Source organism: Hemibagrus wyckioides, linkage group LG25 (genome assembly GCF_019097595.1).
Source record: "Hemibagrus wyckioides isolate EC202008001 linkage group LG25, SWU_Hwy_1.0, whole genome shotgun sequence".
Lineage (NCBI taxonomy): Eukaryota > Metazoa > Chordata > Actinopteri > Siluriformes > Bagridae > Hemibagrus > Hemibagrus wyckioides.
Window position 1 is genome coordinate 17,501,627 of NC_080734.1, and position 22,928 is coordinate 17,524,554.

The 22,928-nt window shown below is 39.6% G+C and overlaps 2 protein-coding genes across 2 annotated transcripts; one reads left to right on the forward strand and one right to left on the reverse strand.

The window, feature by feature from the left end:
* The first annotated feature begins 5 nt into the window (after positions 1 to 5).
* pfas (phosphoribosylformylglycinamidine synthase) lies at positions 6 to 17,668 on the forward strand. The gene is made up of 29 exons (XM_058379532.1): positions 6 to 165; positions 2,223 to 2,350; positions 3,113 to 3,248; positions 3,372 to 3,477; positions 4,478 to 4,670; positions 5,106 to 5,211; positions 5,477 to 5,617; positions 5,740 to 5,864; positions 6,388 to 6,516; positions 6,629 to 6,760; positions 6,853 to 6,981; positions 7,779 to 7,852; positions 7,953 to 8,109; positions 8,545 to 8,606; positions 8,719 to 8,880; positions 9,839 to 9,943; positions 10,476 to 10,607; positions 11,619 to 11,849; positions 12,103 to 12,283; positions 12,375 to 12,458; positions 12,558 to 12,713; positions 12,805 to 12,924; positions 13,003 to 13,148; positions 13,251 to 13,458; positions 13,544 to 13,635; positions 13,952 to 14,066; positions 14,861 to 15,007; positions 15,261 to 15,401; positions 16,076 to 17,668. The coding sequence occupies exons 2-29, from the start codon at positions 2,227 to 2,229 to the stop codon at positions 16,393 to 16,395; spliced, it is 3,954 nt and encodes a 1,317-aa protein (XP_058235515.1). The 5' UTR covers positions 6 to 165; positions 2,223 to 2,226; the 3' UTR covers positions 16,396 to 17,668.
* Positions 17,669 to 17,677: 9 nt separating this feature from the next.
* On the reverse strand, positions 17,678 to 22,126 carry si:dkey-183n20.15 (RING-HC_RNF170 domain-containing protein). Its single transcript, XM_058379533.1, has 6 exons — positions 22,053 to 22,126; positions 21,188 to 21,230; positions 20,726 to 20,831; positions 18,712 to 18,785; positions 18,413 to 18,523; positions 17,678 to 18,188 (listed from the first exon to the last, which is right to left on the reverse strand). Exons 3-6 carry the CDS (start codon positions 20,799 to 20,801, stop codon positions 17,880 to 17,882), a joined length of 570 nt encoding a protein of 189 aa, XP_058235516.1. The 5' UTR covers positions 20,802 to 20,831; positions 21,188 to 21,230; positions 22,053 to 22,126; the 3' UTR covers positions 17,678 to 17,879.
* Between the last annotated feature and the right edge of the window lie 802 nt (positions 22,127 to 22,928).

Sequence of the window (22,928 nt, forward strand, 5' to 3'; positions counted from 1 at the left end):
TTTTGGAATACGGGTGGTAAAAGTATCCGACACGTGGGGGTTGAGAACAGGGCTACCTGCAGTGGTCAGTAGGTCTGTATACTATACTGTACTGACTATACAGTAGTGAGCTGCCCTGTCAGCTTCATACCTCACCAACTCACCTGGTCACTGAGCAACTGGAAGGTAAGTTGTATACCTAATTTCAACATGGAGTCATAAAGTGAGTTCATGGAATGAGTTATAACACTGTCTTAATGTTGATTAGATTACAGTTCAGTGAGCGCGTGACACTTTGTTGCACTCCTGTGTCACGTTGTAAACAATACTCATTCATAAAATTTAAACAAATGTCACGTGACCAAACGCTATGTCTGTTTAGGTTAGTGGAAAAGTTAAGTGGCTTTGTAAATAAGTTTAAAACAGAGGTTTTATCAGTGAAGTAAACCCTCTTGGTTAGTTCGTACTCGATGTTCAGGCTATGGTGCAACACCCAGGTTTGTCTGTTTGACCCTGAGTCCATCCAACATTTTCTGCATTTCACAGAATCCTGTTTAGTCTCTTTGGGTTTCCTAACAGAGTTATTTCCATTCAGCCAAACTTAATTCTCTCCTCATTGTTTGTGCAATTTATATAAATCACTGATGCTCAGGTATACATAATATAGATGAGACTATTGTATATTGAGTTCAATACTGAAACCTTGAGTATTAGCTGATATTTTTTTACAACCTTTACAAAGACCACAGACAGGGCAAAGTACCACTCGGGAATCAATCTTGGGCCAGGGTTCAAGGGAATCAATGTGTATCGAAGTCTAAGCCTAATACCTGTACATGCATACTGCATATTTATACACAGAGCAGGCCCAGTCCTCTTACTGAACATGAAGGATGCACAGAGTATTTTGTCAGTCTTTTAATTCATTCTAGCTGCTTGCTTATGGGATTGGGTTGATGGTTGATGCCTAAGGTTAGTCACTTTTTACTGCCAGAAAGTTCCTGAAAGTCTTCCAAACTGGGAGATGAGCAAAGAGCTCAGACAGAAATGGCATTGAACCGCGACTTTCAGTAGTGCTTATGAAGTTTGTAAGGCTGTGGGGCACTATGTTAAAACCTAAACCATGTCTTTCATTAACCCACAGCTTTTAATTAAGTTAAACTCGTCCACTGATATTGACAAATTGAACAGTGATATGAATAATATATATCATTATAATAAAATCACTCGTATCAAAACATACAGTCATCTCTTTATATGTGATCATTTCCGGTTTGAAAGAACTCTAACAAATCTGATTCATTTTTTTCCCCTCTTGTTTCTGCATTTAATTGAATTCATTCCTTTTTCCACAATTTTTTCCTGCTGCCAGTTATCCGTCCTGGGTGTTGAATCTGTATCATATCTAATACAAGGATCTTTGTGTCTCCTTTTGCTAGAGATTTTTTTTGTTTTGTCTAGGGAATACTCTTTATTCACAGGGAATATACACATACATTAAATGTTCTCTATTTTTGTTGCCTACACAAAACATGTGTATAGGTTAATATAGTATAATCTCATTTGCAGCTTTGTGTGTCCTGAGTAATGTAATATTTTCCGAGTTCTGTATGATCCGGTAAAAAAAATGCAACATTTGGAGTTCCTAATCTTGTTAAATTATCTACGTAGATGCAACATTTCTGCATTTATGTCTCTGGATAAGCATAAAAAAAACAAAAAGCTTGTCCATTTAGAAAAAGTAAACACATGACACTGCTGGCATCATCATTATGGTGACACTAATTAGAGACATTATATCTTATAAAGTGTTAAGATGGTTAAACTGAATGTATTGATTAAATCATAAATACTTTGAAACCTCAAAAGCTTAATTGTCAGAATCAGCACATGTTTGTTGAAAGGTGTAGATAGCAGCTATCAGTGATAGGTGTATGATTGCGCTTAGCTTCTAGTCTCATTTGCTTCATTATAGGTGACTATATACAGCATCACTCTGTATATATCTAAGATTTTTATGTATAAACACTAACAGCCTTTTATTGTTGCTAAAGAAGCACAGCAGTGTCTCCTAATCCTGAGTTACCACTCATGGATTTAGGGATTGATGCCTTTAAACTGTCTTAATTTTGGGTCTGTGTTGTACAACATGACAACATTTTCTTGAAGCTTTGTGATATCAGCTGGGATAGGATTTAGTTTGAATGTGCAAGATTTTAAGTGTGTGTGTGTGTGATTGCCAGGATCATGTCAGTCTTACGGTTCTACAGGAGGGCAGACGCAGAAGGTGGACGGAGCCTGCAAAGGGTCAAACAGCTTTATCCACAGATCACCATAACCACTGAACTCTGCTACAATGTGGAAGTGAACGGTGAGAAGAATAACAGGACAGGGTTGAAATTTTGTACCACTGAAGCACCTCAAACGTTTAATCTTAAACCATTAAAAGAGTTTCATATGTTAGTTAAAGTCTGTTTTAAATGGAGATGTACACTATATGACCAAAAGTTTTTGGACACCTGATTAATGAACATTCCATTGCAGAACCATGGGCATTTTTATTGAGTTATTCTTTCTTTTGCGGCTGAAACAACCTCAACGCTTTTGGGCAGGCTGTGAAGTTGGTGCCCATTTAGCCACAAGAGTGTGAGAGGTTGTGTGATGTTCGATCATAATGCCTTGTGTGCAGTGGGGTTAAGTTCAGGGTTGTGTGTTGTGTGTAAACGTCTTCCATACCAACTTTGGTAAACAGGCTGGCTTTGTGCACAGGAGCATTGTCATGCTGGAACAGGTAAAGCCCCCTATTTCTTTTATGCTGCTGCATGTGAAGTCACTTTATCCAGTTGTGTGCTTTTCAATTTTGTGGCATTAGTTTGAGGAAGAGCAGCGTACAGGTGTGATGGTTATGTGTCCACATACTTTTGGCCATACAGTGTATGATGAATTTTGCCCAGTGTTAAGAAATTTGACACGAATTCCAGTCTATAACTGTTTGGAGTTTGAGTTCTTATAAGTTAAGCTTTAAAATCCAAGTTCTCCTTTCTCTGTGAAGGATGTCGGAGAAGGCTAAACCCTATTTGTTTTTCACAAGCTTCTCTTTTTTCATCTCTTTCTCTGCCTGTATGTCTAACAGGTTCTGACTGTGTGAGTGGAGAGCAGAAGGATGTCCTGCGCTGGTTATTTACTCCACCTCAATGCTCAGGGCTGTCTGATGAACCCAGTCTCCGAGCGACGATACCAGGAGAGAGCCTGGTGGAGATTGGCCCCAGGTACATGAAGTTTAAATAACTGAATGTATAGATGTAGTGTTTCTGGAGCAATAGCGAATTCACACCACAGTCCTCGGTATAGTCTTTGCTAGTATAGTATAGTATTTCCACTGCTTTTTACAGGCTAAACTTCTCCACTGCGTGGTCCACAAATGCCGTGTCCATCTGCCAGAGTGCAGGCCTGAGTCAGGTGACCAGGGTGGAGCTTTCTCGCAGGCATCTTATTAAGGTCTGCATATATTTGCACCTAAACATATTTGGATACATTTCATATTATACCATCATCGATGATGGAAGAAAGATTTGTTTAATGTTTTTATTTATCAGGGCTTAAATAACAAATGTATGATCCTCAACAACTTCTATAAACAAGCAAATAACCTCGGGTAACACGAAAAACCAGATTTCAGTATGTAGTCACTTTATTCCTAAAAGGAATAATTTTTCTTGGTGGTAAAAAATAAGTACACCCATTAACATTCAGAACCACCTTTAGCAACAATTACTTAAGGTAAATGTTTTCTGTGGGTCTGTCCCGCAGCTTAATCTGGTACAAAATTGGGTCATGAAACAGGACAATGATCCCAAACACACCAGTAAATCCACAACTGAATGGCTAAAGAAGATGAAGAAGCACAAAAGGTTTTGGAATGGACAAGTCAAAGTCCAGACCACATTGAGATCACCACTGAAACAATGTTTTAAAGATTAGCTGGCCAGAATGTCTCCAAAACTATGTGAGGGACTAATAATCTTCTACAGAAAGCAGTTACTTTATCATTGTTAAATTGTTACTGAATTATAGTGTGTACTTATTTTTGCCCACCTGTTGTTGTCCTGAGGTTATTTGTGTGTTTATAAAAGTTGGTTTAGATTACACAGAAGTTCTTTAGGTCTTGATGCTGAGCTGATATCCAGAAATGCTTTAATTGTTACATCGTTGACTTGAAAACTCCACGTTTTTGTTTTATGTATTCCATAAAGTCATGTATATGTTGAGTCCATTTCATTTATTACTAATCTAAACAGTATTGATGGAAATTGACACTCATTTGGAGATCCTGTGTGAATGCAAGTAAGAAATATCGGTCATGTGACAGAGACAACATCATGCTTTAAATTTATAACTGCTAGTTATTTTAATCACATTCCCCTTACTACTGTCAATTTAAGTGATTTTGGTATTCTGCTATTTTTAGTAATTATGTTTATCCTTTGTTCTGTTAAAGGATGAACTGGATGAGCTGAAGAAAGATAATGAGATGGAGAAGTTAATCAGTCTCTTGTACGATAGCATGACTGAGTGTGTCTACACCAAACCCATCACATCTTTCTCTGTGGACGTCCGGCCTCAGGAAGTGTTTGAGGTCGACATTTTAGGAAAAGGTCGTGCTGCGTTGGAAAGGGCCAACGATGATCTTGGTGAGCAATGTGTCTTATAAAGTGCATTTATATTTATTTTATTATTATTTACAGAATATCAATATCTCAGTGTTCTAAAGAGCAATAGATTGAGAGAGAGTGGAGTAGAGGCACATGACATTCAGCCTAATTGGAAGAAGTGTAGTTGTCATAGGATGAGGGGAAATGGTGTGTATTGAGTCACAAGATGTGTGTGTGTGTGTGTGTGTGTGTATGAGAGACAGAAAGAGAGAGAGCCAGAGAGAGACATTTATAATGAGTGAATGTGAGTGGAAAAAGTAGGACATTGCTGTCTCAAGTGAATGTGTTAACTTATTAGAAAATCTTGTGTTGTGTGCACCGATCATAAAGAACGCAAAATTTAGCTTCACTATATGAAATTGGTGTCTTTTTGCTGTTAAGTGTGTGTGTGTGTGTGTGTGTGTGTGTGAACAGGACTAGCCTTCGACTCCTGGGATCTGGACTACTACACAGCATTGTTCCAGAGGGTGAAGAGAAACCCAACTAGTGTTGAATGCTTTGACCTGGCTCAGTCCAACAGGTATGTGGGTTAACTGGGTTAAAAAAAATAAAAAGTTCTACCAAAAAAAATAAAAAAAGATATAAACAACTGCCCTCAGACTTCCATTATTAGTAAGTTTTGTGTCAACAAAACATTTTTAATTTTTTCTCTACACAGGAAATTTTATGCGTAATAAATATTTTTGTGGAAATCACAAACCTATAATGATTAATGATATTATTAAAAAAACTTGTTGTGTATCTGAAATTTGTAAAACTAAATCTCACTCCAATATCGCGTATAGTGAGCACAGTCGCCACTGGTTCTTCCGAGGCCGGATGGTGATTGATGGCCAGGAGCAGAAGGACACTCTGTTCAGCCTCATTATGGGAACCCAGCAGCACAGCAATCAGAACAACGTCATCAAGTTCTGTGATAACAGCAGGTGAGCGAGTGTGAGTCTGTCAGCATGATGATCATCGTTGAGCCACTCTGAGTGCACCAGTTGTTAATTTGTATGTGTGTTTGTGTGTGTGCATGAATGCATGCTTATGTGTGAATACACAGTGGTATTAAAGGCATGGAGCTGGAGTGCATGTTCCCATCAGATCCTGCGCAGGCCAGCTGTTATAAGACCAGACACACCACCAGACACGTCATCTTCACTGCAGAAACACACAACTTCCCCACAGGTCAGAGCACATACACAATTTGTACTGTATGCAGGATGCACGACTACTGACATTCTGAGTACTGATGAACTGAGTGCATAAAATATTGCAGATACAGGTCAAGAGCTTTATTGCTTGTGGCCTAAATGTTGATGGTTTTGTTTGAGTATTTTCTATAACAGCTGATCTACTAGGATTTTCACAACAGTATCTAAACTTTACACACAATGGTGTCAGTTCTGCAGATGACAGACTAGTTTGAGCTGATAAAAAGCTACAGTAACTAAATTAACCGCTCTGTGCTATTATGGTGAGCAGAAAGCATCTCAAAATGCACCACATGTTGAACCCTGAGATGGATGAGCTATGAAAGCAGAAGACCATGATGGGTTCCTCTTCTCTTCTTCAGCCAAGAACAGAAAGCTGAGGCTGCACAGACTTACTAAAACAATTGAAGACTGAAGAAATTATTCAAATGAAAAAAAATCCTTTCCTTTTCTTTAATGTTGTGTTAAGTGTTGTTTTATTTTCATTTCCACTCTAGGGGTTGCTCCTTTCAGTGGCGCTACCACTGGTACCGGCGGGCGAATCAGAGATGTACAGAGTGCAGGTCGAGGTGGACACGTGATTGCAGGGACTGCTGGGTATTGCTTTGGCAACCTCCACATCCCAGGTGGGTCTGGTTTTCAGAATGAAATTTGCTGATATAAAATGTACATGAAGTCATGAACACTTTTTGTAGCGTAAATGTTGCATGAAAGTCCTGGTATTCTGTTTGGCTACAGGTTTTGCTCTTCCGTGGGAGGAAGGTGATTGGGAGTACCCTTCCAGCTTTGCCCCTCCTTTGCAGGTGGCTATTGAGGCCAGTGATGGAGCTTCAGACTATGGAAACAAGTTTGGGGAGCCGGTGCTGGCAGGTATAGTGCTGTGTGTCTTCTCTAACAGAAAACTGGTTTGCTTTCATTCCTAGTATAAATGTTTGTTTGTTTTTTTGCCTAAATGATTCCAGGCTTTGCTCGGTCCTTTGGAATGCGCTTGGCCAATGGTGAGCGTCGAGAGTGGATTAAGCCAATCATGTTCAGCGGTGGACTGGGATCCATTGAGGAGGAGCATGTGAAGAAAGAGGAGGCGGAGTCAGGTGGGAAATGTTTGAAATGCACTATATTGCCAAAAGTATTTGCTCACCCATCCAAATAATCAGAATCAGGTGTTCCAATCACTTCCATGGCCACAGGTGTATAAAATCAAGCACCTAGGCATGCAGACCGTTTTTACAAACATTTGTGAAAGAATGGGTCGCTCTCAGGAGCTCAGTGAATTCCAGCGTGGAACTGTGATAGGATGCCACCTGTGCAACAAATCCAGTCGTGAAATTTCCTCGCTCCTAAATATTTATATCCAACTTTGTGGGAACAGTTTGGAGCTGGCCCCTTCCTCTTCCAACATGACTGTGCACCAGTGCACAAAGCAAGGTCCATAAAGACATGGATGACAGAGTCTGGTGTGGATGAACTTGATTGGCCTGCACAGAGTCCTGACCTCAACCCGATAGAACACCTTTGGGATGAATTAGAGAGGAGACTGAGAGCCAGGCCTTCTCGTCCAACATCAGTGTGTGACCTCACAAATGCGCTTCTGGAAGAATGGTCAAAAATTCCCATAAGTACACTCCTAAACCTTGTGGACAGCCTTCCCAGAAGAGTTGAAGCTGTTATAGCTGCAAAGGGTGGACTGACGTCATATTGAACCCTATGGATTTGGAATGGGATGTCACTTAAGTTCATATGCGAGTCAAGGCAGGTGAGCGAATACTTTTGGCAATATAGTGTATATGTGAGATTTTGAATTGAAATGCCCTTGAGAGTGTACACTGATATTAAACAGATAAAAGTACCATTATCTGCATCTCCTGTCCACATTTCTCTCCGGTATTAGGTATGGAGGTGGTGAAAATTGGTGGACCTGTGTATAGGATTGGTGTAGGGGGAGGAGCTGCGTCCTCTGTACAGGTAGATACTGATGTTCATCTTCTTGGTGTTTACGTTGAATTATTTGACAGCTGTATCTGGATGTTACTTACTGCTTTGTTTGTGTGTGTGTGTGTCGTAGGTACAAGGTGATAATTCCAGCGATCGTGATTTGGGTGCAGTACAGAGAGGAGACGCTGAAATGGAGCAGAAGATGAATCGAGCTCTGAGGGCCTGTCTGGAAAGAGCTGCAGGAAACCCTATCTGCAGTATCCATGACCAGGGCGCAGGAGGCAATGGTAATAAATATATCATGTCATTTTAATGCTACTTATAACTGTTAGAAATGAAAGCTGATTTAAGTATTTTTATGATACTAACAAATTACACAGGAAGTTGTAGAGCAACGTATACATTTTTCCGACATGAGAAAGTCTTCAGGACTGAGGACTTTCTAGTTTCTCAGTAGATTTTTTTTTTCTTAGCTTTAATATAAAGGAGACACAGGCATGAATCAAAGCTTTATAGCTGCTATATAACATGAGATTAAACAATAACCAACTTATTTTTGGAACGTCCCACAATTTTAACACAATAAAACTATGGAAATAAAAAGTCTGATGTCATTTTTTTAAGTCATAAAGATGTACTTGTTGGTAAATCATTTCATATACTGTTATATCATTGACACTCCCAAACCCTGCTGAAGAGACTAAATGTGTACTGTACTTTAGGAAATGTGTTGAAAGAGCTGAGTGAGCCCGCTGGAGCCGTCATCTACACCAGCAAATTTAAAGTGAGCTTTAATTTACGAGATCTTTTTGTCGAATTTATATATAAACATTAATATTGGTCTAGCCAAATTATGTATCAATAAGTCTAATAATCCACTTCTAATTCTCCTGCAGAGAGGTGATCCAACCCTCAGTGTTTTGGAGTTGTGGGGGGCGGAGTATCAGGAGAGTAACGCTCTGTTGCTCCGCCCATCTGACCGGAGTTTTCTAGAAAGGGTGTGTCGGAGAGAGAAATGCCCTGTTGATTTTGTGGGCAACATTACAGGTGATAGAAAGGTGGGTGTGAAAAATGTAATATACAGTCTCCTTTGAACGTATTTGAATGGCAAGGGTAATTATTTTGTTTTTGTTATACACTGAAGACATTTGGGTTTGAGATTAAATGATGACTGAGACAGTAGATTAGAATTGCAGTTTTCATTTCCTGATATTTACGTCTGTTAAACAAATCCAAACAAGGCACCTGTGGTGGCAAACTACCAAATCCTTGTGTGAGCAAAAGTATTGGAAACAAACAAGTCTTTTAGTACATAACCCTTAATTCATCACTTGTTTGCGATAACCACACCATGTTCACAAACCACTGACATCACTGATCAAACTGTTTCAGTCTAAGAAGTCCACATTTTCCCCTGATGAAGTCTTCTGTTGATCTGGCAGTGAGTTTTAGCTGAATCATGATGATCCTCTGAGTTAGACTGGATGCATTTCTCTGTAAATCATAAGACAGAATTTTTCTGTAGACCTCTTAATTCATTCTGCTGCCACCATCATTACCATCACCATCAAGTTCCATCCTCCATAAAGATTACTCAGAATATTCCAGAAGCAGCTTATGCAACCACCACCATGTTTCCCACATAAGCTTGTATGTTTTAGATCATGAGCAGTTCCATTCTTCCTTAACACTGTGGCCTTTCCTTCACTTTGGAAGAGGTTCATCTTCTGAGATTTTGTGGCACGTCTCTGTATTTCTTTTCTGTATTTCAATTTGGTCTTCTGATTTTCACAGCTAACAATTACATCTTATAGTATGATCACTATATTTAGTAAAACCAAAAGACTTGGCCTTGTCTTTCCAATACTTCTTGATATGAATGTAGATGACATTTACTAATTTTAAAACAGAACACACATTATTACATGGGTTGAAGTATGTGTGTGTGTGTGTGTGTGTGTTATGAAGATTCCCAGATATAACAACATCTAACTTCTGCATGATTATTCCTTGTAGATTGTTCTTGTGGATGATCTCTCTAACACCGGCAGCGCTGGGATTGGTGGGCGGAACCCTGTGGATTTGGAACTTGATTGGGTTTTGGGAAAGATGCCTCAGAAGGTATGTGGAAGGTTGAAACCTCCTTTAAACAATTCTCCAACTTTCAGAGGTCCATGATTAGTGCTTCATCTGGCAGTTGGTAGCCTCATCCAGATAAAAGCCAGTGCTTCATCTTTTTTCCACATTATGCATGACCTTTAAGTGGGTGTGATGTGAGAAAAATTCACACACAAGATATATATATCGGGTAAAATAAATATTGAACACATCACCATTTTTCTCAGTAAATATATTTCTGATTCAGATGTTGGCAACAACCCATGCAATCCACACATGCAAAGAAATCAAACCAAAGATGTCTATAAATTAACACGGAAAAATTATCGAACAGGCTTACTGAAATTTATTTAATACTTTGTACAAAAGCCTTTGTTGGTAATGACAGCCTCAAGACACCTCCTATAGGGAGAAACTAGTTGCATAATAAATATGTCAAATTAAGTTACATGAAATATGTGTGAAATTGTAATATCTTCCTGACAGATTTAGATTTGACCTCTATTAATCTCTCTCTCTCTCTTTCTCTCTCAAGGAGTTCAGGCTGGACCATGTTCCCTCCTGTCTGCAGCCTCTGTCTCTCCCTCCGGGACTTTCTGTTATGCCTGTTCTTGAGAGAGTTCTTCGACTGCCTGCTGTGGCCAGCAAACGCTATCTCACCAACAAGGTCTCCTGTTAACTTTAATTGTCTGAATTATTTCTTAAACACACTGTTAGACTAATCAGTCTTCTGGTACCAGATTAAAACTGAGCACCACAACTTAACCCAATTATATAATTGAGGTTTTTCACAAATAACAGAATGGTTTGGAAATACAGAGTGTAGAAAAACACATGCATTAAAATGATATTTTGAGTTCAATATTCAGTCAAAAGTTGAAAAGTAACATGTTTACATAATAAATTATACAGACAAAAACAAATCAAGTTTGAAAAGAATTGTGAATGCCACACAGGGAACCCCTTCATGCAGAATATTATTAAGCTCCTTTACAATGGGTTTGTGCATGTGAACTCTCCTCATCATTTCAGACCACAGGTAGGTTTGTCAACTATGTTTGGCTCATCATCTTATTAAAAACTCTATTTATGACCCAATTTGTACCTCCTGACAGAAGCAGACAGGTTTTTGGGCTGTAATACCCTGTCACTTAGCAGACGTCATCACTCTTAAATCTCACAAGAGTCTCTGAACAACAAAACAGCCCTAAAGGCTCAGTGATTCACTTCTGTATTTTATAGAGGGTTATCAGGTGTTTTGTCCCTGTTTTTTGTTGCCAAACATGCTATTGATGTACAAAACCAGAAAGTTTGATGGGCCATATTTAGATTATATTTATCTTTTATCATCAAGCAGAGTACAATGAAATGCAGTTTTAGCATCTAGCCAGAAGGGCATAAGAGCAAGTACTCTGGTGCTGGTGGTGTTTGTGTTGTTGTAGGTGTAGTTGTTGGTGGTGAGGTGTTGATGTTTGTGTTAGTGGCGGTGAGGTCATCTCAGGAAGAAAGAACCTTTCTTTCCAGTGCATTGTCATAAAACCATGATTAATGTGCCCACCTGATTTTTTGGAAAACAATGACAAATAGTTTCTTCTATTGTTTGATTGGAATATTCTAACAAAGTGTCCCAATAATTCACTCTCAATATTCACTCCTTTGTCTGTTCTTCCTATATTAGGTGGATCGCTCTGTGACTGGATTGGTGGCACAGCAGCAGTGTGTAGGACCTCTCCACACCCCACTGGCTGATGTGGCTGTGGTCGCTCTATCACCCTTCAGCCTCCAGGGTTCTGCTACCGCCATTGGAGAGCAGCCTATTAAAGGTCTGGTTTCCCCAGCGGTTGGAGCTCGAATGGCTGTGGGCGAGGCTCTCACCAATCTGGTGTTTGCACGTGTCACTGATCTCAAGGTAAAATGTGGCACTGATGGCTCACACCAATACAGAGACTCCTTATCGTGTGCGGATTTGTGATTATCTGTCTATCGTGATTATCTTTATTGCAAATGAAATAATTAATTATCAGTTAAAGTGATAAATAGTGAATAATAAAATAAAAAAGATAGATAAATAGATTAAAAAGTTATTACCCAACACATTTTTGGAACTCTTATATCAATTCTTCTTGCTTTTGTTTAGTTAATTTTATTCGTCTCTCTCTCAGGATGTAAAGTGCAGCGGGAACTGGATGTGGGCGGCGAAGTTGCCAGGTGAAGGGGCATGTCTTTGGGAGGCGTGTCAGGCTATGTGCAAGGTCATGGGTCAGTTGGGCATCGCTGTAGATGGGGGAAAGGACTCGCTCAGCATGGCTGCTCGTGTTGGCGGAGAAACTGTCAAAGCACCAGGTGTGTGTGTGTGTGTGTGTGTGCACGCAAGTGTGTGTGCTTGAGTATTCTAAACCGAACAAGGTTAACCTGTCTTCTTTCTCTTTCTTAGGTTCTTTGGTCATCTCTGTGTATGCTGTGTGTCCTGATATCACTGCTACTGTAACACCTGACCTGGATGACCCAGAAGGCAAAGGTCAGTCTGCCCTTTCAGGCATTTTTAAGACTTGGAAATGTAAATACTAAGGTCAGTATCATGGGAAATTGACTCTGAGAGGGTCTCTCTCTGTGTTAGGTGTGTTGCTGTATGTTCCTGTGAGTGTTGGTAAATACAGGCTGGGTGGCTCTGCTCTTGCTCAGTGTTATGGTCAGCTGGGAGACTGCAGTCCAGATCTGGATCATCCTGACCTTCTCTCAGCCTGCTTCAACACCACCCAGACACTCATCCATGGTGATTCTTTAATCTTGATGAGATCTTTGATTTTCTTCCTAATGCTTCTGTGAGTCTAATATTGTGTCTGTCTGTGTGTGATGTGTGGTAGATCGTCTGCTGAGTGCAGGACATGATGTCAGCGATGGAGGTCTCATTTCCTGTCTGCTGGAGATGGCCTTTGCAGGAAATCGTGGGATAGATGTTGACTTGCCTTTTGATGGAGTTGGAGGTCAGTATGAATCTGAAGGTCATAATCTGTGAGTTAAAAGTCACTTTTTAAGATCGTCCTGTCTCTTTTCTTCTTCAGTGATGGAGGCTTTGTTCTCGGAGGAGTTGGGTCTGGTGTTGGAGGTGTGTGAGAGTGATGTGGAACGTGTGCGTGAGCGCTACACACACGCCGGGGTGCACTGCTACAAGATTGGTACCACGTGTGGTTTCGGACCTGACTCTATGGTGAGCTATTCTAGTGATGCTTCTATTATGACAAATATTATTACTAATTATTTTAAATAGAGGTCTAAAGAAACTAATTCTTGATTACTTCTGGCTCTTCAGGTCAGGGTAAGCTTGTGCGGACAGGATGTGCTGTATGAGTGTCTCCCCACTCTCAGGGCGTTATGGGAGAGCACAAGCTTCCAGCTGGAACGTCTGCAGGCCAATCCACTGTGCGTACAGCAGGAAGAGCAGGGGCTATCCATCCGCATGCAGCCTTACCTCAAGCTGGCGTTTGACCCTGCTGAAACACCCAGAGCAAAAGAGCTAGGTTAGTCTGAAGACTGTCTTCTCTAATGCAGAAGAAGAGCTTGTTTGATGAATTCCCTGGTTTACATGATGTCTGTGTTGTGTAGCTGTGGGCAAGCCTCGTGTTGCAGTCATCCGTGAAGAGGGCAGCAATGGTGATCGAGAGATGTCCGTCTCGCTGTATATGGCTGGATTTGAGGTACAAAAATACACACATCAGGGCTTAATTAATCAAAGACTAGGTGAATATTTACGGTTAGAAAGTATTTTTGACTTTAGCATGAAGTTAACAGTTGCAGCAAAGGCAATGCGCTGACCCAAACAAAGTCAGAAATTTATTTTACCTTCAGTTAACCTTCAGTTATTTTAGACCTAAAATGCATTAGTGCATTCCATATATAGTGATTTGTGATTACTTTTTTTCTCAATGTACTTCATTCAGGTGTAAAACCCTGTAATGTTACGCAGAATGTATTTATTCTGTGTTGTGATAATTTATTTTGTGTTGGCTGCAGGTGTGGGATATGACGATGCAGGACCTGTGCTCTGGCTCCACCACGCTTGACCCTTTCCGAGCTGTTGTGTTTGTGGGTGGTTTTAGTTATGCTGATGTGCTGGGATCAGCCAAAGGTGAACCTTACACGCAAAACCACACACACACACATCACAAAGGATTCCACGCCCATGCTCATGAAATGATAAAGTAGCTCTGTTTAAAAGCCTTTGTTAAAACCAAAGTGATGAATTTACAGCTGTGTGTACTGGTGTTGTTTCTAATCAGGAAGGTTGTTGTAATATTGGAGCAGTTAACTACTTTATTCCTGCTCTGTTGAGCACTTTGGGATTCAGAAGTGCTGTGTATTGTCTTCCATAATCAGTGAAAGTCTGATGCTTTTGCACTTAAGAGTGTTATAGTATTTACACCAATTAGACGTAACATTATGAAGACTGAGAGGTGAAGTGAATAACACTGATTATCTCCTCATCATGGTACCTGTTAGTGGGTGGGATATATTAGGCAGCAAGTCAACATTTTGTCCTCAAAGTTGACGTGTTAGAAGCAGGAAAAATGGACAAGCGTAAGGATTTGAGAGAGTTTGACAAGGACCTAATTGTGATGGCTAGACCACTGGATCAGAGCATCTCCAAAACTGCAGCTCTTGTGGGGTGTTCCCGGTCTGCTGTGGTCAGTATCTATCAAAAGTATGGAGGCTCCACCTCACAACTTACAAGATTTAAAGGATCTGATGCTAAAATCTTGGTGCCAGATCCCACAGCACACCTTCAGGGATCTAGTGGAGTCCATGCCTCGATGGGTCAGGGCTGTTTTGGCAGCAAAAAGGGGGACCAACACAATATTAGGCAGGTGGTCATAATGTTATGGCTGATCAGTGTATGTTAAACTGTCCTGTTTGTCTCCTCAGGCTGGGCAGCTACTGTCACCTTTAACCCCAAAGCCCGGGAGGAGTTTGAGCGTTTCCGGCATCGTAATGACACCCTCAGTCTCGGGGTGTGTAACGGCTGTCAGCTCCTGGCTCTGCTGGGTTGGGTGGGTGGAGCTCAGGATGGAGGTGAGTAGAGAAAACTACTGTCATCTTAACAAATCTGTTCTATCCAGATAAAATCCAAGCAGCACTGCAGCATGTGTGGTCTTACATTTATTAGACATTGTGAAAGTTTTAATGTTTGATTCATGTTGTTTTTGTATAATGTTTGTAACATGTTTTTGCATTATGAGACATCCATGGAGATTTTCTTGTCTCTTTGTTGCCTGCTTGTTTTGTCCATGCTCTTCTCTTCATCATACCCACATCTCTGTTATAGGCTCGGAGGTGGCCTTGACCCATAATAAGTCCGGTCGGTTTGAGTCGCGCTTTGTGAGTGTCGGCGTCCTGCCTTCTCCGGCCATTATGCTGAAAGGCATGGAGGGATCTGCCCTGGGTGTGTGGGTTGCGCATGGAGAAGGTGAGACTGTCTGTGTTAAGAATATCACACACTCTGTGGGATGGAGTCAATAAATATATTCAGTGTTTGTTTATGAAATCTATCCAACAAAGGAATACTTAAAATAATTTAATAAATAAAAACCTGAGTAGAAGTAAAAGTATCATACAACTAGACCACAGATTGATTGATTTATTTATTTATTTCATAGGATCAGGTTAATCTTATGTAAAAATCTTAGCTTTTTGATGAGTGTAAATAGATATTACACAGTGTTTTCTGTTTTCTGGCTGCAGTTTAAGTTTAAAGTCATATTATAGACACATCCACATCAAACTGCATACATCCTTCTATCAGGGTCATGTTATCTTGCACTTTCTGGGGCACTAAGTGCAGCACATAATAAATTAAGTGTTTAGAGTAAGAAAAATCAATTTTGTGTGGCCAGTAATAACCTGCTTCTGCTTACCTACTGTTTTCCTCCATAAATGAAAGGAAAAGTCTTTCCTTTCATTTATTTCCATTACCTTCTCTGACCTTTTTATTCCGCCCCTTTTATTATGATTTATTTCAATGTCCCAGTGTGAATATAATGCTTTGTATTCTACTTGCTAACTTTAATGCTATATTAAGGAGCACTATATTACCGCAGTTCATTATATTCCACACATAATAAAACTGATCTTCCTGCACAGGTCTGATGCAGTTCTGCTCGCCTGAAGCACAGCAGAAGCTGATCAGTGCGTCTCTCGCACCCCTGCGCTATGTAGACGACTCCGGAGCCCCTACCGAGACCTACCCCATGAATCCAAATGGCTCTGCTCTGGGTATAGCGGGTATCTGCTCACCTGACGGCCGCCACCTGGCCATGATGCCCCACCCAGAGCGCACGGTGCTGGGCTGGCAGTGGGCTTGGGCACCTGGGCCTCTCAGAGCCTCACTGCGGGCCTCACCTTGGCTCCGCATGTTCCACAACGGTGCCGTGTGGTGTCAGAGCGATGGGTTGTCATCATAGCGGTTATGATTATGGAAATGTCTACCCGCACTGTTACATCTGAGAAAGAATCCTGGTTATTAGTATGTTGGATTGAGGAGTTAGATTTACATTTTTTTTTATTCAAACATAATTAACAAACTGAAGATGGCTGCGCCCTAAGTAAAACACTAGATTTTTGGCATTATTGTAGCTAACCTGTGGCTTTAAAATTGTGATAAGGAATTCCTTTTGCACAATCGTGAAGGCAAGTCTTCTGTCACTCATCAGCCAATCATAGGCATCTGTGAGCTCAAGTATGTGGAAGATGGTAGACAGCGCTTTCCTCAGAGTGTGTTATGCTACGCTGTGACACGGCATGTGTTAGAGGAAGCATGTGTTAGTCTTCACCCTCTCTGGATGGTAGTTGATGTATATCAGGGGAGAGCTTGCTGGTGGATAGAAACTGACAGTTAATGAAAATCGTCTGAAAATTAATAATAAAAGGAAAAAACAAAGATACAAAAGAAAAGATTTTGAGGCTACTATGATGTTTTGTGTTTATTTGACAGGAGCCAGTCATAGGGACCAAACTGTGTTAAATGTACATGTGATTTTGATTGATTTAAATCTCTTATTGTTATGTCAGTATGTGATATTATGTCAGTATTGTAACCTTATACAGTGTCTCAAAGCATCTAATCTTTCCCCTTCCTTCAGTCTGTGGTTCTGGGTCATTTTTGTGTCAAGTTGTGTAAATCCATCCACCAATGCACATTTACAGATGGAGAGTTTAGATGATGGCAATAATAAGGAGCACAGAATTATCTAAACAGCCCTGACACACAACAGTAATCCTGTTTTAAAGAGACTTAATGTTCCAAAACTGCTGTAATCAAGAACGAGTTAGAAAAAAGTAGGGATGCGAGGATTTATGTTTTATCTATCTCCCAGTTATATACTCCAGTGTCATGAAATGGGCAAAAGGACAATTGTGCATATAATCACATTATTCTGATAAGAATTAAAGGCTTATGTTTGTGTGTGTGTGTGTGTGTGTGTGTGTGTGTGTGTGTGTGTGTGATGTTCACCATCTTTTAAATATTCACCAGTCTGTTAATGGAAAAGAATGAAAGTAGAAAAATACTTTATTATATTACATCAGAAGTGTATCAGTGAGGAAAAGGAAAATTATGAACAGCTATTAATAAACCAATAAATGAAAGCATATCACACACAAGATCCACACTAAGCGTATGCTGTGTGTAAACTATTCAGTCATATGCTGTTAAGCGTCACTCAGTCTTTCCTCATGCACTCTTCAGACCAATGTGTAACACTGATACAGACATAACAATTTGCTCTTAGAGGTGTTTTTTTATGCTTTAAGATGCACAAACACGCTGTTGATTATATTTGCTGGGTGCTGGAGTTTGATAAAGATGATGCAGGTAGTCCCATGTCTCCTTTGTAAAAGAATTCTCTCATGGTGCTTCTCGGATATCCAGCATCTTTTCCTCACCATGTTACAACATGTCCGAGAGTATTCCATGCTCCGCAGTGTGCTGCCTGGTCGTCCTCTCTGGCACCATCTGCTGGTGGATGTTAATCATGGCGATGAGGAGGAGAAAGACTACCACTAGGTCATCTAAAAGCCCCAATGCCCCACTGAAGTGTCCAGGCAGAGCCTCTAAGGGAGACACAAAGGATGCAGCTGCCCCGAATCCACACACTGCCACTCTGAGCAGGAAGAGCCACACCAAACCGCCCATGTTTCCCAAAGCACGGAACAAAAGCAGCATGAAGAAAGGGGCATCAAAGACGTAGTCACTAATCTGAGGAATACAAAGGTAGCCATGTAAAACTGGTTTCAGCTATTATCAATAAAACATCTTATTGTTTCTGTAGTTTTTGTGTTTCTACCAGTAACCAATGCCATCCATCACAAATGCAGAGGAAAACGTGTAGTGTCATGAGAGCAAGTAATACAAAAGTTAACTAAATAAAAAAATTAATCTGTCTCTTGGGAAATTAATAGTGGAAAAAAAGTGGAACTCACTCTTCGTGGTGCTCCGGAATAGCGTTTATTATAGTCTCTAACATGGCCCAGTACCTCTGTCTCCTTCCTGTCTGATCTGCTCTCATGGAACAGATGTAACATGACATTCACCTAGGTGAGAGAAAACAAATATGAAACAAACTAGAAAATACAAAAATACAGCAATGTCAATAAAGAAAGAAGGAAATCTCTATCGAATTAGTACTCATAAACAGGCTGTCAAAGACTGGTACTCTTTACAGTTTTATGTAAAATTACATCTGTGTTAAAGGGGCGTGCTTTTATTATGTGTTTAATACCTTTTGTCTGCACAAAGGGCAGCTGATAGCCTCTAAACAGCAGCTGTGTTTCCAGTAAGATATAAGACAAGGAGCTAGATAGAGAGCGAGAGAGAGAGAGAGAGAGAGAGAGAGAGATTATTGTCTGGTGTAAATAATCACAACCTCAATAACCATAAAGAACAATTACGTCATGAAAATACAAGCTTTTTTTCATACATTCCTTGCGCCCTGACCTAGATAACTTGTGTTTAATGTCAAGAGGGTTAAGTTAAACATGTGTCTTAAACATATGCTCACATATGGTTTATTTATTTTTTAAGTGAAAAATTACTATTAATGATTATATTTTATATTGGTTCAATATAAACCAATATTATGTCCAATTCTATAAATTCCTTTTTTCATTCATTTCATTCCATTACAGAGACTACATGAAGTCAACCGAGAAGAATGAAGGGAAATAAGTGTTCAGTGTAAATATTAAACAAAAAACATTTAGTCCCTGAAACATTTCCTCAAACACTCATTTGCATACCCGAGCTATCAGGAGGCACGTGAGGAGGTTTGTGTTTCTACAGATTTCTATAGATATTGCTATAATGCTATAATAATATTTGTCATGAAGATTATGTATGTTGCGTTTTGTGACAAAGCTTGGATCACTGGCTCTGGCAGTACTCACATTTATTTCATTTATTAGTCAACAAAATATGATGGTGAAGCCTGTATTTTGGGTCAAGGCACCAGGACAAGGCTTTGACGTGAATGAAAGGTCAGCAAGTTGATGGTCTCAAAGGCCAGTGCTGCATAGCTGCCATTGCTAAGGGCTTTATCAGCCTCTCTGGTTAAACAGCTTATCATATATACTAGAGGACTGGGATCAGGTCAAGTTGCTAAGAGTGTATGTTGACCTGATTGAGCAATGATTTCCAACACTCTGATATGTTGGCTTTTCCTCACAGAATCTTCAATAGTTGACTGTAAAATAACTCTTTTATGTGTTTAGAAGCAATGTGTATTTTTCAGGTCAGTTGAGTACAATGCATCATATTAGCACCGTAGCTATTATTTTCAACACAAAGGAAATGAATATGTATATGATAGGCCACATTATTTGAGGAAAGATTGTTAATTTAGTGAAGAAGTGTTCAATGCAGCAAAAATGTAGTGTGTGATCAAACATTTCAGCCTAGACTCATTACTGCTGACCCATTTGTGCTAGTGTGTTTATATGGAAGACAGATCACACTTTCTCATCATTCCTTTATCCTTAACTAGCACCTCTCTCTCTCTCTCTCTCTCTCTCTCACTCTCTCTCTCCCTTTCTCTCTCTCTCTCTCTCTCTCTCTCTCTCTCTCTCTCTCTCTCTCTCTCTCTCTCTCTCTCTCTCTCTCTCTCTCTCTCTGGTTGCTATGGCAACAGTTAAATATTAAACTCCGCAACACATGCTGTAGTGGAGCCACATGACCTGCCGAATGCTCCACTTGGTGAGAGTCTGTTCCATGCTGTCTGAACACCCACACCTCATCTCTCTCTCTCTCTCTCTCTCTCTCTCACTCACCACACTGACCTGAGATCAGGTCTTTTTAGAGTCTGTGCTAAATCTGAAAAAATCTCTCTATACTTGACTCTGAAACTGTATATTTCCTTCAAAAATGTAAAGGCCATCTGGCCATATGCTGTGATCTACTAACTAACTACTTTTTGTACAATCATCTATAATATATATAAGAAGAAGAACATATTGAAATTATTCTTATGGCTGGATCAGGATGCTGTCACCAGGTTGTGACCAGCGAGATAGCGAGCACATCAAACACAACACTGTTGCCAAACTTCTTAACAAATTCAAAAAGACAAGAAGTGCTGCAAAGGCTGTGGACCAATCTGAGAAATCACAAGTCACTGATGAAACGAAACTGATGTAGTGCTTTCACACATAAACTCAGCTATGAATGGACCCTTATGAGACACACTGTAGATCAGATTACCCAGTATGACTAGAAGCCACCAGTGTGTGTAAGATGCTCACCACAGAAGAGATGCCCACAGTTTGTCTCCACAGGAAAGGTGGCTACATGTAAACATACAGGACAGTGGACATCCATTCTACCCGGAGATATGTCTGTTTGAGAATCCTGAAAAGTAGAATGATTTAGAAAATGTCTTATTTTGAAAAATATAAACTTAAGATAAGTAAGAAACTCTGATGAAAGCTGATATGAATATTCATTTCCTTATTGGGTTATATCAGAAAAGGAAGTAGTGCTCTTCCTGTTCTCAAGTAAGAGCCATTCTGCATCGATAATGTGGTTATAAACAGTACACACGGTCAAAGACTCTCTCACGTACACATTCATTGCCTAATGAGGATGATGTAACCTGACAATTATCTGGCCTTTTAGCTTAATGACTTTTACTGGATAATAGATACACAACACCTATAAAACTAGTTAGTTAACACAATTGCATGTGTTGTCTGGTGTGTGTTCACCTTAACTCTTGCTTGTGTGTCAGCCTCTGAAATCAACAGAAACCTGCAAAAGTGAGAAAATACAATGTCAATAAAATGTTTTCGGCATCAACTAGATCAGTTAACTCATGTACACGAGTAATATGCAGAAGATGTTATGATCAATGATGAGTTTTTTTAAAAAAAAGTATAAATTACGTATAAGTGTAACATGTTTAACATCTCCGGATTAACAATTCTGGATTTCCCAGAATGACTCAAAGCAGTGTAGTCACGGATTGCTGCTTAAGGACTGACTCATATTACATAATTTTTGAAATATAATGATTTACCAGAAAAAGCTTTTTAATGAAAAAAAACTGTATTTCCCCTATAAACATATTATTCTATATTAATTATTCTTTGCTTTGTAACGAAACCCTTTTCCAAGCCAGTTCAAAATAACTTATTAAAATGCATATTTAAATTCCAAAAGCTTTCCTGAAAGAAAGCTTTGCCTTCAGAATTTAGTCAACGCTTTTACACGTGATGATGTTGACCTGCCAAGCCTTCTTCTGTAACTGATATACTGTAGGTGTGTTCCTTATTGCCCCAACAAACTATTACACAGTTTAAAGTATGCGTGACTTGATAACAACACTAACATCCGCTATGCCAGAACATTCTAACCTGTCTGTCTATATGTGATATAAACATTTCGACCATCTGTACAGTGAAACGCTATTAAGCTGCTGAATTTGATGTAAAATATGCAAGCAAGAAGCTATGATTTGTGTAGATATTTTAGACAGTAGTGATGCACATTAACACATGTTAATGAAAATTCTAAGGTAAGATGTAATACTTCAGGTTTTATAAATCACATATAAACGCTTACATCTCTTACCTGTTGTACTGTAGGAGTTGTGACAGGTGTGCATGTGTGTGCGTCTTAGTGTAAGGCGAGAAGGCAATGCTTTCTGACTGCATCAGCCTGCACAATAAATTTGACAGGCAGGTGAATGATTAACTAGAGGCCTTCGGAGTGGCCTTTTTGCATGCAAGATAGCTCAAGAGTGGCTCAATGAAATATAGAAAAACCTCCCATTGCATCATGTGTATTTATGGTGTTAGTATGTTGTGTTAATGTTAATGTAAAAAAAAACAAAAATCAGAAGAAAAACTTATACGCTTCTAGGTCATAGCAATAAAGTAAGTCGTGCCCCTCCCATCCTTTGTTTTATTATCTCCTTTATTTAGGAGACGTTTTATTTTGGTCATGTGACCACATAGACAAAGACACTTTCTGAGCCTATAACTTGTTAATAATAATTTTAATCATCCACATGTGCTTGAAACACGCAGTAAACATGTGTTAAGCTTAAAATAGACTTAAAACTGGCAAAAAAATAGTTTATATAGTCCACACAGTTCTTTTCAGATACAATCTATAATCCTATTTTCACCTTCTTTACTTTATAAGCACATTTTGTTCACACAGGGTAAAAGATTTAAGTGTCCCTTACTTTGCATACTCTGATTCCATACCTATTGTGAAGCCTCTTAATAAAACTTCTCCCAGGCTAATATTTACCTTCTACATTATTTGCCAAAATGTAGAAGGTCAGATCGGCTATAAATAGCAGCTATTGATTGAACAAGACCTTGATTGCATGTGGATTATCGACTGCTAAATAAACAACTTGCCACATTTTACTTTTTTGCAGGGCCAAATATGGCAAAAGTCCAGCGTTAACGTTCATTCAGGAGCGAATGTCACAGG

Bases quoted from the DNA above. Each gene is read 5' to 3' on its own strand.
- si:dkey-183n20.15 (XM_058379533.1), bottom strand. From the start codon at position 20,801: ATGGATGTCCACTGTCCTGTATGTTTACATGTAGCCACCTTTCCTGTG. The intron at 18,786-20,725 runs GTGAGCATCTTA...CTCTCTATCTAG, and splicing joins CTGTGGGCATCTCTTCTGTG to CTCCTTGTCTTATATCTTAC. The intron at 18,189-18,412 runs GTGAGTTCCACT...TGTATTCCTCAG, and splicing joins ATTCCGGAGCACCACGAAGA to ATTAGTGACTACGTCTTTGA.
- pfas (XM_058379532.1), top strand. From the start codon at position 2,227: ATGTCAGTCTTACGGTTCTACAGGAGGGCAGACGCAGAAGGTGGACGG. The intron at 6,517-6,628 runs GTGGGTCTGGTT...GTTTGGCTACAG, and splicing joins TGGCAACCTCCACATCCCAG to GTTTTGCTCTTCCGTGGGAG. The intron at 11,850-12,102 runs GTAAAATGTGGC...TCTCTCTCTCAG, and splicing joins CACGTGTCACTGATCTCAAG to GATGTAAAGTGCAGCGGGAA.